The sequence below is a fragment of the Mytilus edulis genome, chromosome 7 (genome assembly GCF_963676685.1).
Source record: "Mytilus edulis chromosome 7, xbMytEdul2.2, whole genome shotgun sequence".
Taxonomy (NCBI): Eukaryota; Metazoa; Mollusca; class Bivalvia; order Mytilida; family Mytilidae; genus Mytilus; species Mytilus edulis.
In genome coordinates, this window is record NC_092350.1 from 45,412,233 (window position 1) to 45,432,082 (window position 19,850).

Sequence of the window (19,850 nt, forward strand, 5' to 3'; positions counted from 1 at the left end):
CCTTTCTAAAATAAAAATTGTTAACTAATAGGTGTTGTACTATTTAAGTGAAAGATCCTTAATTATGGATTATAATAGTTATCAAAGGTACTCGACTTAAAATTGAATACGCCAGACGAGCGTTTCGTCAACATAGATTCATATCAGACACGCTCAGATCAAAATAGTTGGAAAGCCAAACAAACACCAAGTTGTACCTGTAAATACCTTCCCAAGGACCAGTTTGTCCTAATCATCTCTTAGATTCAAAACAAACCTTTTGCAACTGATACTACTACAATAATGTGTTGTTTGATTTTGCCATCGACGATTTAAATTCAAATCGTTTAATTGCACCCGATACAAGTACCAAAGGTAAATAATCTTGTTTACTAACTTTTAACCGATGATTTTGAATGCCCTGAATTTAAAAAACTTCTTTAATGTAAAAATATCAATTTTTGAATACCTACTCCTGCATTTGTATCATTGAACCGCCCAGATATTTTTGTCCGTCAATGTTTTTTTTACCACTTTTTTCTAAGAAATTTGAATGCGATATAATGCACAGAAAATTACCGATAAAGGCCTTTGATTAAATGTGTATGGGGTTAAACACGGTTGCTAAATGATCCAGCAACAATGGTTTAATGAGACTGAATCTTAATTATCTCTGTACACGTACTTTCTGCATTGTCAATTAGTTTCGTCTATTTTGTTTTCATTTATAAAATTGTTAACCATGTTTTATTTTTTCATTGAGATAGCCAAACTTGATTTTTTTCAATTTTGCCGGTCTAATCAATACAAACTTATACAATATATTTCCAAATATTTTTTAAACTTAAGCTAAATTTCTTCCTCGATTAATATCAACAACTTATTTTTTTCTGACTTTCACAGAAGGAACGATTGTGATTTTAATTTGTGATATATCATAGCAACAGATAAAAAAACACTTCAGGGAAAGTATCTCTATATCCCGATGAGGTTTGTGTCGAGCTGCATGCACACATGGTAACCTGAATGCTATACTTCTAAAGGAAAGGTCATGCACTAAATAAATTTTCAAAGTTCACAATTGTCTTTAAGTAACTTATCTGATCAAAAGTTATGCAAGCAAAAAATATACAAAATAAAAAGCAGACTAAGTTGTGAAACAGTTAAATGTATACGCAAATAATCAATATATGTGTTTTTGGTTGATTTAAAGTTACTAAATCAATCATTAGGACAGGCATATTATAATGTTGTAAAGTTAAACAAGTTCAAGAAAACTCAATCAACTCTCTGTTTATCTGAAAATCTTAGTAACTTAATTTGAGAGAGCAAGCTAACGAAAGACAACATACTTGAAAAGTCGTTATTAAAAACGCTGAGGAAAGGTTGGTTTCGAAACTCCCTTGTTTTTTAATCTAGATAATCGTAGAGTTAAATAATCTACAGTTACCTATCACGTTTTTCCTTCGGTTTTGGTTTGTAACCCAGATTTGCTTTTTTCTCAATCGATTTGTGACTTTTGAACAGCGGTGTACTACTGTTGCCTTTATTTAGTTGTCGTGAAGGATTCAGTGATAAAAAAACAACCACATTAAATTTTAAACGATTGCTTTAATAGAGTAAAGGGTACAGTAGCTACCCGTAATGATAAATATCATTCAATCGAGTGTAATTGAAGACTTTATTTAGAGTAACAACCAATTAGCATATTCATATCGTTTCCACGACCAGGTATTATTCATTATTAAAATAAAAGAGGTTTTGGATACCGTATTATGCCATATTAGTATAATATATTGTCGTTTTAATATAATTCAAATTGATTTTCCAAGCTTTATTTTATTCGAGCGTCACTGATGTGTCTTTTATAGACTAAACACGAGTCTAGCGTAAATACAAAATTTCAATCCTGGGATCTATGATGAGTTCATTTATTTGCATGTTGTCATTCTGTGTTTTAAATATTCTTGTAAAAAAAGTTCCAAAATTCAGTGTTTTGATAATCCATCTATTTGATAAGCGAGGTACAATAGAACTGACAGTTTATTTTGAAATGATAAATGTTAGTCGTATATAAAGAAAATATCACATGTCGATGTTAACATTGACACGATTAAGCGCTGACAAACTATATATTATCATTGTAGCATGCCACAAATTGCTTCAGCCATTAAGTAGCTACTATCATGACAAAAAATCAACAATAAACATAGTTGTATAATCATAATTTGTCCGTACCAGTTTCTAGTCATATTTTTAAATTTTAGGACAAATTGATTGTCATGAAGCTATTGTTTGAACATTTGATAATACTGATAAAAGTACATCTTGTCAAATATCGTGAAAATGATACATACTGACCTATTTTTTTCTAATAACTGACCTTTTTAACTAGTAAAATTCCAGTTTGTATAAAAATGTCATGACCGAAACTTTTCTTCTCCTTTTATTTGTCGCTGAGGATTTTTCAAATACATTCCCCAAAAATTCTATGAATTTAAACACGTATTAATTTTATTTATAAAGTCATTTTTTGAGTGAAACAAAACGTTGGAGGAGAGCTGGTAACCATACAATGTTAAACCTAATGTTGTAAATAACAATGAAATAATTGAAAATATTTCAATCATTAACAGATAATAGATCGCTAAACACGCGATATTTAGCAAAGACTTAGAATAAGATATAATGTGTCAAAACGAGTTGGCATTGGACATTTAATAACTATCCAACATGATATTCTACCTACACGAAGATTATTGCAGATTTCATTTAAAAGAGATGTGGGTTATGATGCAACAGAAATAAGAATAGTCACAAAAAATTATACAAATAAATGCAAACATACAATCTCAGATAGAAAACAGCTGTCTATATTCCAAGCTCTAAATCTTCCGTATTCAAATTAAACTATCATAGGTCTACTATCACACTAAAACTTAAAAAAAAAACATAAATTGATATTGGCCATCCAGATGCGTAAATGAGTTTGTTTCAGAACTCAAACCTCAGCTCTTTAATTTTAATCAGTGGACAAATAATATAAATATATAACATACAATGGAATGAGAACAAGCAAGTCATTTAACTTTACAATGACGGTTTAATGTCATCAAAAACGTTAAGTCATTATATATTGATAAATAAATACCCAATTTAATGTTACGGCTTAACGAAATGTCATTCAAAAAGAAAAACACATTTCATTGGAATGGTTGAAAATTTAATATCATTTAACAGGTTTTTTTTATTTAAAATTTTTTTTTTCAACTTGTGACAATATTACTTTTAAACTTGAACATTATGTCACAACCTGGAATCTATTCGAATGTTCATTTCAGTTACGGGTGAGTTACCTTTTACATGGACAACAATTCAATTTAGGGTATGTTAAATACTTGGGTTTAGGTCAAGGCTTATTAAAAATATTTCATATGGACTTTCCAATTATTGATTTCATATGACGCTTGGCCTTTTATTGTTGAATATGTATTGCGATGAAATGGGTAAAGTCAGCACGTGATACAGTTGAATAAAATTAAATAGGGCCCTTTGCTAGTGTTTCTGTGGATATTTCAAAAAATAAAACTATCTACAGAGCTAAACACTTGTAAGTTTTAAATAATACACTTTTAAATATTCATTTCTCTCGAAATTTCAGTTAAATGAAATTCAGTACAATGTATATGTATATAAAGTCATATTTTTTTTTATAACAAATATGTCATGTTATTTAAAGTAAGGATTCAACACCAAAACAAAAACCATTGCATTATTGGTCATGTTTTCTTACTGTTTTATGCTCATAAGTTTTGTTATAATTAAAAGTTCTGAAACTACCAGCTTAAGCAGACATACATATATATTTGAATGACAGAAGATACCAAAGGGAAATTAAAACATATGAGTTGAAAAAATACGAACTATGTCATGGCAAAAACGAAATAAACATCACGACGAACAGTACACAAAACAGAACATAGAACAAATTAAGATTGTGCAACACAAACCCCCGACAAAAAATGGGAATTATATTTGATGCTCTAGAAGGGAAAGCAGATCCTTCAAACAATGATAGTAACATTATTTATCACGTTAAACTGCTAATGACAAGTAATATATGTTTTTTCTATGAAATAAGTTAATCATAAATGTTAAAGACTTTTCTAAACTTTTTTCCTTGTTTCAGTTAAATCTCTACATCCCTTTTTGCCATTCAAACAAGTTTTTTCTTTTTACATCAACATATTATCAATCTGAGAGGCTATTTGTTTCTATTTTTCCTGAAAAAATATCTATAATTAACCTTTCTTCAAATTTTGTACTTCTACACAATGAGATAGGGTTTGATATCATCTTCATTAGCCGTTTTTGTTTAGGGTAAACATATTATCAAGCGATAATCTTTTGTATCAATTTAATTTTTCTAAATTTTATTATTTGATATACTTCATTCTCACATATCACCACATATGTAAACGAATCAAATGTTTATATATATTTATATGATATCGTGAGAAACATACCTGTGGTTTTGTCGAGTCTGTTACTTGTGTTTCTCAATTGACAATTTACTGACAATATAATTCTCATAAATATCTAAACTAGGATGTACTCTTGTACATCTTTTATTCTAGATTTTTTAAATGAATGATCAAAAAGAATTCCATTTTATTTTTTTCCAACTTTAATATAATCTAACATATACTTGTTTCATTCCTAATTTGGAGACTTTATTGAGTGTAGTTCTTCATCGAGAGAATTAAGAGTAATCGAAACAGGTTTGTTTAACTTTTTGTTTTACATTTCTGCAATAATCAAAAGTTTCAATTTATATGCATGATACTATTTTGATTCATATGTTCAGTCTTTAATAGAATACAGAGTTCATATATAGTAAGACATATTTCAGACGACCAGTCTTAAATAGTTATCAGGTACGCAGCAATGTTTGAAGTTAGCTGTTTTAAAATTAAACCTTACAAAAAGTAGAGAGATAACAGAAGTTTACCGATGTTCAAAACTTATAAATTCATTTAGAATCTACGAACCAAAACAGAGAAATGTCTCGCTACATTGAAGACCTGTTGGTGACCTTCTGCTGTTGTTTTTTCTATGGTCGGGTTGTTGTCTCTTTGACACATTCCCCATTTCCATTCTCAATTTTATTAAATATTAAGGAATTCAATTATTTCAAACGAAGCTAACATCGGCCGTATCGACAGAGTGAGCGTATCTGACTGTCATACAAGTGAAAGGTTTAGCTTCATGTAGTTTTAAAACCATGTTTTATCCACCATTTTCTGTATACGCAAATGCATGTACTAAGACAGGAATATAACAGTTGTTATCCATTCGTTTAATGTGCTTGTGCTTTAGATTTTGCCATTTGATTAGGTAATACCTTTCGGAATTTTCCTCCGAGATCAGTTTTTTGTGATTTTACTTTTTGCTATACTAATAGTTATAAATGGCGATTTAACACATTTTCCTAGTGCAGTTTATTAAAGTAAATAACGGGGTTAGTCCGGAAATCAAAGATTAGTCTTTTGTACACACTTGATCTTTTAGTTTTATTAACGGGAGTCCTCTATTCACAGTGAACACATATGGATGTCAAGATTGACAAGCAGAAACACCTGTCAGAGGTGTTCATTTTCATTAGGTGTCCATTACAGTTATTATTGATTACGTCGATATTATATTTTACAGTAACACAACCCAAATATGTTTAGCAAAGCATTTGATTTTGTTTCGGCTATCAAGGCCTCTCATGCAGCGGCCCGTTTAAAAACAGTTTGGTTTTCATGTTGAAAACAGAAAAGAATCGGTCGATGCATAAGATCATATTCTTTCAAATACAACTGAGCATATTATGTTATTTCTTTTAAACATTGAAACATTATTAAAGTGATTGGCATTTAAGTTTTTCAAATGAGTTGCTTCTTTTTTGTTTTTGTTTATTTAGCATGATTTTGATCATTAAAATTTATAATGTTTCACTGGTTACTCTTTCAGATGTCCTAAAATCAATCCATTTCGAAATAAATAATTACTCTTGCTCTCTTTCGAATACATTTTATGATACATGTATAAGTAAAAATCAGGTAAAGCACTTCAGGGTGTTGTTTTCATTTTATACAGTCCTTTGTCAATACTACTGCTGTTGAGCTATCAGTTCTTCAGAGTATCAATGGCTAAGTTGTCTTTATTTCTGTGCTGCTATCATTTATAATAAACATTTCGTTAAAGTGTAAGTTTATAAATCTACACATTACTACGAAACTATTGTTCTAACTTCCGCCGGAAATGTCGACCCTACATGCTTTGTGGTTTGAACAGATATATCATGTTAAGGAGGGATATTTGCGAAAAATACCAGTCGAGAGAATGTTAAATTTCACGAGCCGTAAGCCGAGGGAAATTCATTCTCAAGACTGATATTTTTCGCAAATACCCCTCAATAACATGATATATCTGTTTAATTACACCGAATGTTAATGTACTAAAACGCATTGATGATCGTGACGTTACAAGCGTCCAGTCGGATAGAGTATTTTTTGGCAAATACCACGGCAGAGAGGGTAAAAAAGGCATATCCTTTTAGCAAATACCCCAGCGGCGTTAAAAATGAACGATATTCATTTGATAACAGTAAATTGGTGAAAAATACAATGGCTATTAACCAATCAAAACCCCGGATTCTTACATAAGGTGTAATTATGATTATAACACAATGTTGATTGCTTCCTGTATTTTTATTTTTTTATGTTTAGTCCAATTTTTTTTAATATAGTTTTGGTGTTTCTCGGTCTTTTAAAATCCCGCCATTGTATAATTGTGTTCTGGTCAATTTTATATCCTTGGTTTTCATTGTAGCTTATGTACTTTGTCTATAGAGTGTTGAATACAATTTGTTGTTATAGTGACCATGATTTAGACTGTATACCCCTATCGGTGACATATATTCCTGTTATTTCTGTTTGTTTTGTTCACACATAGTTGTCAATCAAATGGAATTGTATGCGACTGTCATACAATTAAATGGTTAACATAACTGTAAAACCTGGTTAAGTCCGTCATTTTCTACAAACGAAAATGCCTTTACCAAGTCAGGAATCTGACAGATGCTTTTGATGTGTTTGAGCTTGTAATTTTGTCATTTGCTTGGGGAATATCGTCTAGAATCATAGTTCTTTATTTTTGTTATTTAACTTGAAGCTATCAACTTAGATATTTCACCTGTTCTGGTTTTAATAAACTTTTTGCTTTCAAATGATGAAGATAAATCCAGAAAAGCTTTTCAGAGGAATGATATTTATATAGTTATGTATTTTTAACTGCGAAACAGAATCTTTGTCGAATCAAAATGATTTAATATTATGCTAAATACAAAAAAGGAAAAACAAAAGGAAAACAGGAAATATTGAACATGTTTGTATGGTGCAACAGATATCTATATTTCTTACATCATAAAGTAATCTATTATGTTCTACAAATCTGTAATGCATTTATAAAATAGTAACATGAGTAACATTGTGAATTAATTGTTACAGATTAAGTTACGATACTGTAAGGTATTGACGTATCATACCATGCCAAACATGTATCATCCAGAGTCTTCAGATTCTACAGTTTGTACAGAAGAACCTATTGATTTCCTAAACGAAGATGGAGTGTCTGAAGGTAAAAAAACGTTCAATCCATATGATCAGTTATCCTTGGTCCTATCATTCTTTGTAGCAATTATGTCTTTTGGAAGTAATTTATGTATTTGTTAGTGACGAAAAGTACTTGATTGTTAAATATAATGTTACAAAATTGTGTGAAGATAAAATGGTTGAAGAGATTAAATTAACAAGATAGGTAGACAAACGTATACTGCTTCATAATGAAGCGCGTCTTTTCAAGAAATTTACTCAGATTAAAATGTTAAGCAATATTAATAAAAGTGATGTTGGTAATTAAAAAAATGCACTTATTAAGCGATACGTCCTTTCGACTATTTGTTAAATTCTTACAAAATCTAATTTCTTTTTTTAAAACAGTACACAGTAATATAATGTTTTGTATGAATAGAAAAAAATTGAATGCTAAAGTTTGGCAAAACGCATTTATTTATTTAAGTCAAAAGCAAAATACCGCATACTGTGAAAGTACTTTAATTCGTGGGTATCACTTTTCGTGGTTTGAGCAATATTTACATGTTCGTGGGTTTTTAAATTCGTGGATTTTAGTTTTCTAAAAAAAACAAATTGAAAAATTAAAGCCTTTAGAAACGAAGGTTACAAATAGTCTGGATTGAAAGAAATTGCAAAGTAAACATTGACCCGTGTACATCGTAGTGATAACTGATAAAGTGATCAACAGATTAAAGACCATCAAAGGTGTTAATTCGGCCATACACATGTCACCTAAAGAAAACAATAACATAAACAAATGCTATAAACGTATCTTGAATTGTCAAATAATTCTTATCAAAGTCAAGCCCAGCATGAAATTATTATTTCCCATATGTACGAGAACAATGAGGATATAAAATGAACGCTTAATCATACTAGCATATGAATACCGGAAATCTGACTTTCATCGATCACAAATATTTTGTATGAGAATCAAAAGATCACAAGTTGTACAGTTTAGGTTATTAAAGATTAAATGGGATAATCCTGCATACGGTTGTAGTTCTGTGACTGCTATTAAAGTATTCTCAGATTTGGTTTTATTCAATATAATTCTCGAGATCATATCAGTAGTCAAACCTACCGATGGGGATCTTTCCATGTCTTGATTTGGACAATGGTTGTTCTATTTCGTTGGACACTTAAATTCGTTGATAAAGTCATCCACGAAAACCACGAAAATTGGTACCCCACGAATAAAAGTACTTTCACAGTATATGAAATTTAAACCAAAATCTTTTACAGATATATTGAGTCAATTCATTCCCAGGAAAAACTTCTTTCTCAAAGCTATAGTTTAAGTTATTAAAATTATTAAAATACTGTGTGTCTAACACTTTTAATGTAAAAACAACCCTACTGTTTATAGTGACTTGTGTCGCAGTTTATTTCAGATACCATAATAGTATTTTCATTTATGATTTTGTCGTTTGTGTCCGATTCCCGACTATGAAATTTTGACCGAATGTTGATTCGTATTGTATGTGTTATATGCTTCCCCTGCCGACGCGGATGGTTGCTCCTTTTGGAATGTATCCGATTCCCTCAATGTTTTGTTGCTTTTAAGATATACATGATTTTTTTGTTGCATAATTTTGTAAGTTTTTATTTGAAATTGTTTTAGTTTTAATTTTTTTTTCTTAAACTAATTCATGATATTTTAATATCGTAAAACTACTGTTGCTTTAATTCTGATATATCTGATAACATTATTTTTACAATTTCATATTCTTAAATCATTTTGAATACATATTATTACAGATGGTTATTATGGAGAACCTTCATCGACAACAGATGAAATAGTAAATGAAAATGTCATTTATCTGCACGGACTTCCATATGATATACTTAGCAAAGACGAATCGAAACACTTAAACATTTACGCAAAATCGGAGACAGGTTGGTGGAATATCGATTCTGTATCTCACATGGGAAACATGCTTATAAAACCAGACGAAATTTCTCTTTAGTACTCTGCTATCACATTTGATGCAGCTATTTTTTTATGATTTTAGATTACCTCATCTGCATTTTGCAAAACCTTTCGGTTTGTTGATCTGCAATGCTCTTCGACGTTATACTTTATTTGACCTTTTTTAAACGTTTTTTACTCGAGCGTCATTACGAGTCTAATATCTGGTGTATCCAATTATGTATCCTGGTAGCTATGATGAGGTTATTGTCATACTCAACTAATTTACAATAAAAATCGTAGCTGGTGTTTATAATAAAAGAAAACGCTTGATTCAGCAAACTCTTTATAGCCCTCTTTTGACTTCTCTTAAAAAAAGATAACTCTTTTATCGTGTGCTTATCAGCAGGATAAGACTTCAAACAAAAGAAATACTCGACGATATCTGAAAGTAGAATATCTTAACAATATCAAATGAATATTTTCATAATATGTTTAGATGTACTTGTTGTGCATCCCTAATAGTAAGAAAAAATTTCCATCTGAAACTTTACCAGATCTGTCATATTTCATACTTCATATCTTACTGATATCAACATTCTTCATTAGACCTTCAATATGTGGTATCGGCCTTGTATTTTATTGAAGGTTAAAGCATGCAATTTAAGGAAGGAAGTCTGTAATCAAAAACTCACCTTACATTTATAAAAATTGAGAAGCTACATGAAAATTGCTCGACAACATTAAATATTTGAAAATAATACTAGTATACGTACATAACATTTATAAGAAAAACAAACTAAGATAAGGACTGTGAAGGTCATCAATTACTCACTACTTGTTTGAAAGCGCAACAATCTACAAACTTCACTGACTGCTTCAAATCAGGCATTGGCGACTTATGCACCAATAGTTTTATTTGTTACGTCAATAAAAATAAATGTTAATGCCTTTTAGTGTTTCGTGTATTTCACATACAGAACTGAATATTGTGATAATATTGACTCTTTATATTTTAGAATTAGGACCAATTCCGAAGGTCGTACCCTTGTATGCAAATGAAATAAAAGCGACAGAAGATTTTCAAAAGACGACTATGCACAAACCTATATTCTTATCAAAACAAAATCGTCAAAGTAAGTTTAATGATTAAACCATTGAATTATTTTTAAAAATGGCGATTAATCCAAGAAGTTGTTTGGTGAATCAAGAGATACTAAAAATTAACAATGGTATAAAGAAACGCCACAACAGAACTTCAAGGTAGTTAGAAAAAAACCTGACAACCCCAAAGTATCTACTATATCAATAAGCCGAACGACTGGTACAACTGTATTGTTCAATGCTTGAAACAGCAATTTTCCGAAATAAATTGAGGAGTTTAACCTAGCGTTATACTTAGCGAAGCTAGCTACAGTTGTGAAAAAATAAACCTAAAGTGAACTACCTTGCATATGACTTAATTTCATTTAGGTTCGTGTTACATACTAAAGTGTTCACATATTTTTACGTATAGACGTTCAATATGCCATTAAACATCACCCAAACACACGACAATTACAGCTATTTATGTTTTGAAACTATTTTTATTTTGGAATAGCAAAATGTATTGAAAACATATTTTACCATAATATACATACTGGTAACGTATTGAAATCATGTGAAATTAAGTGATTATACAAAGCGGCATAACTCAATTATACATTGTGATTTGTTAAAAAAAGATAATAAAATTGAGAATGGAAATGGGGAATGTGTCAAAGAAACAGCAACCCGACCATAGAACAGACAACAGCAGAAGGTCACCAAGAATGCATTTTGGGAATTTCAAAAAGATGCATGCTTCAATCAACAACACCTTGCCTTGTTAAATTCAATAACAGTTATATTTGTATTTTAAAATCAAAGATTTGTTTTGAAGACAATAATCAAGTTGTTTTAAAAATTTCTTTAGTTTCTGCTTTTAATTATTTTGATATAGTTTGAACATTGTTAAACAATTAAATACTTTTATTTGATTTACAATAGGGCAAACACCAAATAAGATTAAGCAAAGCTACACAATAATTAACTGTGTATCACCACCCAAGTAGTTAGCAATTTTGTGTTGACATGAATTTCAATTAACTGTTTACAAAGCTAAGAATTTTTCAAAATATCAAACTTCTCTACCCCAGGAATAGATTGCCATAGCTGTATTTGGAAAAAATCTTTCAGAATTTTCGGTCTTCAAAGGAGTAGAGGCAATAAGGCCCTTATTTGGCCCAAAAATTACTGCATATTTAAAAGTTATCATACATATTTTCAAATTACTGAAAAGTATCTCAGGTAGAAGGTATTCAGAAAAACAAAATAAGTTTGGACATTGAACAAGTTACCATGGCAACAAATCATGCCTTAATTTGCATATTTTGTAAAATTTTGTGATTTTCCTTGTTTTTCCATCAAATTTTTAAGTATATTTTCGATTGTAAAAGTATGTGCGCACCCCAGAAACAACTTTATATTTTGTCAATAGTAATAATAAAGCTTCAGTTAAATTCTTTTGTTGTTTCTTGGCCGCGCACGATGTTTCCACAACAGAATTAAAGATAGAAAACTGCATAAATTCTGAATTTTCATCGTTTTTGTGAAAAAAGTACATATTATGAGGTAATTGTGACGTCATCACATATAAATCTTAATGTTTTTCATTTATATTTCTTGACCCTATGCATTTCTAAAGATTATGTGCCAATTTGAAAAAGTTATCAAATATTTTATTTTCTTGGGCCAAAACCAGGCCTTAATGCCCCTACTCCTTTGTATTTTATTCTTTACATACACGGATCGTCAAACCATTGTCAAACAGAAGCATCCGTAAATAACTTGCTAATATACGCGAATAACTAGTCATAGCTAGCAAAAATATATTATAAATTCGGATCTTTGATATGATAGTCACAAAAACCCGTGGCGCGATAAAGCATATTCGATATTTTTGTCCCTTGGTTTGCTTACCGAAATATGAATTAAATAATATTCAAGATAAACGTCAATAAAATAGCAATACGTCAAATATAAACACAGAAAGATACTTAACACACGGTGGGTATGGTTGTCCTGCGAGAGAACGTACTGTGCTGGTGATTTGGTCCTGACGGGTGCTGGTGGGTCCTGATTCTGTGCTGGTGGGTTTGTTTACATTGTATCAGAACGGCAATAAAACGACTGTTTTGTTGCTTAATTTTTCTCTGATGCGTCATAAGTACCATGCAAAGTATATTACAACAATATGAAATTGCAAAAGTCGTGCAAGTTCGTTAAACGGAATTGTCCTGACGATGTGCTGGTGATAAGAAAAACGGTCCTGGTTCTGTGCTCCTATGTCCTGGTTCTGTGCCTTTATATTTTAGTTAAAAGTGGCAAATATTCAGTCAAGATCATTGATGCTGTACTGTTATTGACTACTAGTAATTAACTGTTGTCTGCTTTCTTGAAATTGACATTGTTATGAATCTGTTTACTGTTATTATGAGAGAAAAAAAAACTATTTTTTATTCTTTTTATAATTAACTGTGATTTTATTTATTGGCCTGTTAATTGAACCCTTCTTGCCCCATTTAAGATAAGAAAATATGTTTACGATTTTCGGGATTACGATCATTTTGCAAGATCGCCAAAATACGTTGTAATTTATACAATACTTATATAAAGTAGATGATGTTGTATGTTTGTTGTCAATGGACAAATTTCCATAAGAAACCAAAGAAAGTATGTGTTAACAACCATACGTCATTGTACGACCTTCAACAATAACCCATAAAATAAAAATGTAAAAGGTTTTGTATAAAAATGGAGAGCAAAAATATAGAAGAAAGGACTTTCTGAGCGTTTGAATCATATGTCTTTAGCAGCTTAAAACACATTTGTTTGTGAAAAATTGAGTGCTGACTATAAGAATGACAATAGTATTGCGGGTTTGTTTGTTTGGTTTTTTTTTGGGGGGATGGGGGATAAGTTAGAGCGAGGTTACAGTGAAAGTGTTAAGCTTGGAATAGTTTCCCGTAAGATTTAAAAGTTGTATTTTAAAAGAAAAATGTATCTTACAGCTATTAAGAATCACTTGCTGTATCTGTAAGATTTTTTCAACATATGTTTTTTTGTCTGAACGGTTATCAGGTATTTTTTTCGAAAGTTCGATCGAACACTAAAAAAAATCACTATTTTATGAAAGGGCAGACTAGAATATGTCAGAGAATATATCAGAGAATGAAGACGAGATAACCTAGAGAACATTAACAAAACTAAGATTTCTTAGCTTTTTCATTTCAAAATTCCAAAATAAATAAATATTTTTGATAAAGAATTACAGGGGAGGAAGTGAATAATGTGTCCTACTTTTCTATATTTAAATATTTTTATGAATAAAAAATCAAATGTGCCTTAATTATGATTGAAAACGAGTAAATGGAAAAACTACCAAACTAAAATACATTTTTATTTTAATATTGGTAATATCACTAAGCTTTTAAGTTTTGTGTGTCAAACACACCATCTCTGTAGTAATGACTCCTTATTAAGATATTTCACATCTCCATTTTTTTTCTGCATTTTTTTATATTGTGAATTCTTAGTATTATTATATTAAAATGTAGACTTAATTTATATTTAAAAAAACTGAATCTAAAGCCAGATAAATCAAACATTTTTGTTTCTATCTATCCGTTTTCAGGACTTTAACAATCAACGTAAACACGCCTGGAAAGTAAAATGCGTACTCGGCTGTCTGTAATCGACCATTTTTAGACACCCTCCTAAAAAACAAGCATGGGTGGGGGTTCAGAGATGCAAATTAAGTACTTAGATCAATATTTTATATTTTCGTGTATGGTTTATCACCCCCTCCTGTGGCCTGTCAATTACGAAAATGTGCAAACTGCAATAGTATCAAAACAGCACAGACAATGAATAATAGAGATATAATTTTGTACATATACATGTATCAAGGGGAAACTTCTTGCAAAGCATTATTATTTATAGTTCATTATTGTATTTAGTAGAAAAAGAGAATTTGGTGAAAATAAAATCACTATTTTTGTAGAAAATTCACAGACCTTTGTACAGAAATTTTTGTTATGTTTAGCATGGTATCAACACAAGGGTACATTATCCTTAAAAATCTATTTGAAACTAACGTTTGCTTTGTTAATTGTGCCTTCAATTTCAAAAATTAAAATATCTCGTAACTTCATACATTTACTACCAATTGAGTATAAAACAAGTAAATAAGTTTAAAAAAGAAATTCTTAGATTAAACACCTAGATTCAACTTTAAAAAGTCATAACAGTTTAAAACAATACAAATCTACACACACAAATAACTGGCTTAATTTCAACTGATTTTCAACCTGAATCGCTATAAGATCATATATAAGCTCAACTCTGTCGAGGGATCGTCTGAGGTTCATTTATTGTCTTGGCGTCCGTATTACAATGACCAAATGTTACCAAATGATTTTTTCAAGAGTGAATCTAGGAAAAACAATATTCATCAACAAACCAGACCACTGTCTGTTAAAATGTATTCGAGTTTTTAGTTACAGCCGATTCCATTGAGTATGTAGGCAAATGTTATATCTTTGGTTAGCTTGCTTGTTAGCTTAACCGTGAAGTCGTTGTTAGGTAAGGTCTATACCCTCCTTTCGAATTAGCCTGGTCCTACAGACAGAAAGATGTGTCATTTGTCGGACTAGTCTACTCTTAAAGTAGGGTAGTTTATATAACCTAACAACGACTTTTCTGTTCAGCAAGCAAGATAACCAAAGATATTCCCTTTGTCTACACACTCATTGAAATCGGCTTTAATATTGCAAATGTTCAAGCAATTAGGGCAAAACTTACCGAGTAAAAAAAATCAAAATGTCTATCACCTTGCACATTTCAGAAAATTCAGATCAGATAACGAAAATGGGTCCAGCAACATTTATAAGCAATTTAAGATTTTGACCCTCACAGTTTCCATTCACCACAAATATTCTCGTTACAACAAATCAAATACCAGTTGCAGCCTTTTGTTTATCTATTAATATATGTATACGGATAAAGTTATGAAAGGCAGCAGGGTCACCAGGGTGAGGAGTCCATGTCATCTGAAATAAATGCTAAGCATAGATCTAGAAAGCGGCAGATAATCATGGCATTAAAAAAACTCTCTTCTTTTCGACTTTTTTCGAACAAATTGACACATAAAATGAATTATATAGTATTATGGAATTTTTAACTTGTGTTCAATTCATTGGTTACACCTTTTACTAGGATAACAGTCCTGTCAAGTATGAGCTGGGTAAAATATTTCAGAAAAGAAGATGGAAATGTGAAAGTTTCCGTGCGTCAGGTGCAACAGCATACGAACAGCTAACATGTCTCGTCAGGGTGGAAGCTAAAAAGTCCACGAAAATTTGATTTAAAACCTTTATTCGTTCCAACAAAGATATTGTGATTTTGTTGAGGATTTAACCATCTACGACAACAAAATTTCTTTTTTTTTAGAATTTACAGCTCTTCTATAAATATATGCAAAGCAAACCATTGATTAAATTGCTTGCTATGATTGTTTGGATATTTGTAAACGACAGGTAAGTAGTCTGTTTTCTATATACTACAATTTATTTGGAAAATAAACATTAACTTCAATTCCTGTCAGTTTGTATTTGTCCAATCAAATCCCAGTATGTATTGAAACTCCGCCTACCTATTGTTTGAAAACATCCAAGCAAACATAGCAAGCAAGTCAATCAAAGTTTTTTTTTGCATGCTTTTATAGAAGAGCTGTACTATATAATGCAAGGAAGCGTTTAAGTCTTTCGCCAAAAAATACTATCAATTTCTTTTTGTCCTATGTAAACTTACGTACCATTTCCTTCCATTCATGATCATTAAATTGAACTGTAAAATATTGCTTGATACCTTCTTAATTCCTTTATGAGTCTTATGTAAACCTAATTATGACAATAACTGTTGTGAGAACAAGATTCACTGCACACTTTTAAAGTTCTGCTTCATCAAACATTAAAATGTGAACTTAGGTATTTTTGTATATGAGAACATGGTTTATCTATTAGTTGAAAATGCTGCTTTGAACTAGCTTTCAGTACCTGCAAGCATTCGTTATTCAATAATGTGTGTCTTTGTGTTATTATTTTATGTAATAAATTGTTGTGTTGGTACACCACTGTAACAATGAAGGAGGAAATGAGGAGGGTTGGTTGGGTGGAAGTGGGGAGGGGTATGCGGAGCGCTAACAAACATGTCTATGCGGCATTGGCTTTGATCATTGTTGAAGCATCAATGTAAGGGGCATTTAAAATATCTTAATAAAACTATTCTTATTTTAGATACTATATATTGTTATCTGATATTGGACGAAAGATGTTGCCCTTTTATGTAATTATTTAATACAAGTTACGATCATTTCAAAACACATATTAAAGAGCCAAATGGATGCACAAGAGCTAAAATAGGAGTCATAGATCCTATTGACAACAATTATCTGCCCAATTTTATTGATTTTGTAACATTTGTTTCAAATATGACCAACTTCTTATCCAAAATCACCAGCACCGTATCAGGACCCACCAGCACAATGACAGGACCCACCAGCACAGTATCAGGACATGAATAAATTGAGAAAATGCTAAATGTTAATAAATTGCAATGTTTTTTCACAAAATAGTTTTGTCGCGTGGATTGCGGTATAGAAAGCGGACTCTATGAGCATTTTTGTTTTATTTTTTCAGTTCGAGATTTTCTGAAAATGAGCATTTCTGTGTTACGCTTACTGAAAAAGTTTAGAGGGTCAACTTTTTAATGGTTTACATATGAACCCTTAAGAAACAAAATTGAAAAATCTCAACCGTTTTCTTCCATTTTTTATGAGTGAAAATGTCAAAAATCATTATTTTCGTCTTTGTTTACATTTTTTCATTGATCACCAGCACCCGTCAGGACCAAATCACCAGCACAGTACGTTCTCTCGCAGGACAACCATACCCACCGTGTAACAGTGTGTGATCTAGTTACATGTATATTTAGATGTATTAATACTTGTATCTACTAAGAGCTGTTTGTTATCAGGTTGCAACAAATATAAAATTATGATACGATCTTTAATCATCTGTCTAATATCATTTATTTGATTTATAAGGAAACTCAACAAAAAAAATCAGTAAAAGATAAGATTGAAAAAATGAAAACAAATAGAATTAATTATTTTGATTTCATGGAGTTTACAAAGTTCAACCGTAAAATTGCATTATTTGTATCATATATTTTTATGTTGTTTCTTGGATGTTTATAATTGTTTTATTTAAGTACTCTTCACTGAGAATTACTTTGCATTCGAAGAATAGTCACAAAAAGAGATTTTATCAAAATATATAAGATAGATATAGGAAGATGTGGTGTGAGTGCCAATGAGACAACTCTCCATACAAATAACAATTTAAAAAGTAAACCATTATAGGTTAAAGTACGGCCTTCAACACGGAGCTTTGGCTCACACCGACCAACAAGCTATAAAGGGCCCCAAAATTACTAGTGTAAAACCATTCAAACGGGAAAACCAACGGTCTAATCTATATAAACAAAACGAGAAACGAGAAACACGTATATATTACATAAACAAACGACAACTACTGTACATCAGATTCCTGACTTAGGACAGGTGCAAACATACTTGACTTACACTAACCACTGTGCATCTCATTGATTTATCGTCCTGAATATGCATGAAATATTTGCCACTGGACGTTAAGCAACCAACAATCAATCAATCTCATTGATTTGCTTCTTTTTCTCCAGATGGAAACATTCGGTTATGGCAGTTTCTTTTATGTCTTTTGACAAATCTAAAATTTAATCCTTCTCATATCAAATGGACCAACCGATGTTCTGGAGAGTTCAAAATCCTGAGGAGTAAAGATATAGCTGACATGTGGGGAGAAATGAAGAACAACAATCGGATGACGTATGAAAAGATGAGTCGTGCAATGAGGTAACATATTAGTTCCATACTGAATTGGCAAAATTCCTAGTAGCGATCGAAAAATTAAGGATTCATAACAGTAATTGACCATGTATACTTCAATATATTTAGTTTCCAATAGTTAAAGACTTGTGATTGTCCTGAGTTGATTGGAATTTAACGTTTAATATTTATAGTTTTTAATTTGTGTTAAACGGTGAATGCTATAAAACGAGCTGGACGTTATTTTCTGTCTGAAGGTACTTATAACAAGTTTACTCTCGCATTATGATACGTTCGTGTTTCTCGGCATTACGTTTTATATGTGAAGGGATAAGAAGAAAGTTATCTTAAGCGTTGATTCCTTTTGTTTGGCATCGTGTTGTCTGTCATTCAACTTTTAATGTTGTATTGCTACTGAGTATATTTATGTTTTTACCGTTTCAAAAGATTCTTGAAAAAATTATCATAACCAGGAGCAATTTTCTCAAGTGTATCATAATTTAAGAAAAGAAGTACTATGAATGAAAATTTCATAGAAAACAATTAGAAACTCATTTTAAATAAATAAATGTATCTCCCTCGTGCATAGCTCTAATCTGTTGTACTGGATTAAATTTACACTGTTTCGTTTATTCAACGTTTGTGAAAAAGGTATTTTGTTGCGAGCTTTATTTGTAGACATTCGCATCTGATGCAGTAAAATGTGTAGTTTTCAACGGTATTATAATATTCTTTAAAGTATAGTTAAACTTCTATAGTAAGTGTAAGCGTAACACTTCAAATTTAGCGTTTCTTTAGTATATGTGATTTTCAATTTCGTATACTATATCCTATCTTTTAGTTTTAATTAACAGTGGTAATAGTTTGATCATTAACAATTATTGTTTTTAAATCGAAATGTTGTCTTTTCAGGAATTATTATAAGGACAAGATTCTGACACCGGTTCCACAAAGACTTGTGTACAAGTTTGGACCAATGTCTGACGGATGGTGAACGTCCACCAAATATATTTATGTACATGTTAATTTCATATTTTTATATTCATGAAAGCTAAACATAACATTAAATGTGGAATATTTTTATAAAATTTTGATTTTTGGTTGACTATTAAGATTCTAAAAGTAGGTCTTTAGTTTCCTCTGTAGTCTTATATAGACCGTGTAAGTCTTCGCCTAGTTTTGTCATGCTTCATATCGCTCTTCGTCTTATTAGATTGCCTTCTGCCTCTTTTATGTCAAACATTTTCGATTTATATTTCCTGAATTTTTC

At 30.8% G+C, this 19,850-nt stretch overlaps 1 protein-coding gene across 1 annotated transcript; it reads left to right on the forward strand.

The window, feature by feature from the left end:
• Positions 1 to 7,537: 7,537 nt before the first annotated feature.
• On the forward strand, positions 7,538 to 19,647 carry LOC139482892 (ETS homologous factor-like). The gene is made up of 5 exons (XM_071266921.1): positions 7,538 to 7,665; positions 9,423 to 9,560; positions 10,593 to 10,709; positions 18,415 to 18,607; positions 19,493 to 19,647. Exons 1-5 carry the CDS (start codon positions 7,575 to 7,577, stop codon positions 19,572 to 19,574), a joined length of 621 nt encoding a protein of 206 aa, XP_071123022.1. The 5' UTR covers positions 7,538 to 7,574; the 3' UTR covers positions 19,575 to 19,647.
• The last annotated feature ends 203 nt before the right edge of the window (positions 19,648 to 19,850 follow it).

What these genes read in the sequence shown, in the direction of transcription:
- LOC139482892 (XM_071266921.1), top strand. Translation starts at nt 7,575, where the DNA reads ATGCCAAACATGTATCATCCAGAGTCTTCAGATTCTACAGTTTGTACA. An exon ending in CGAAGATGGAGTGTCTGAAG is followed by an intron (nt 7,666 to 9,422) that starts GTAAAAAAACGT and finishes ATATTATTACAG; the next exon opens with ATGGTTATTATGGAGAACCT. An exon ending in TTACGCAAAATCGGAGACAG is followed by an intron (nt 9,561 to 10,592) that starts GTTGGTGGAATA and finishes TTTATATTTTAG; the next exon opens with AATTAGGACCAATTCCGAAG.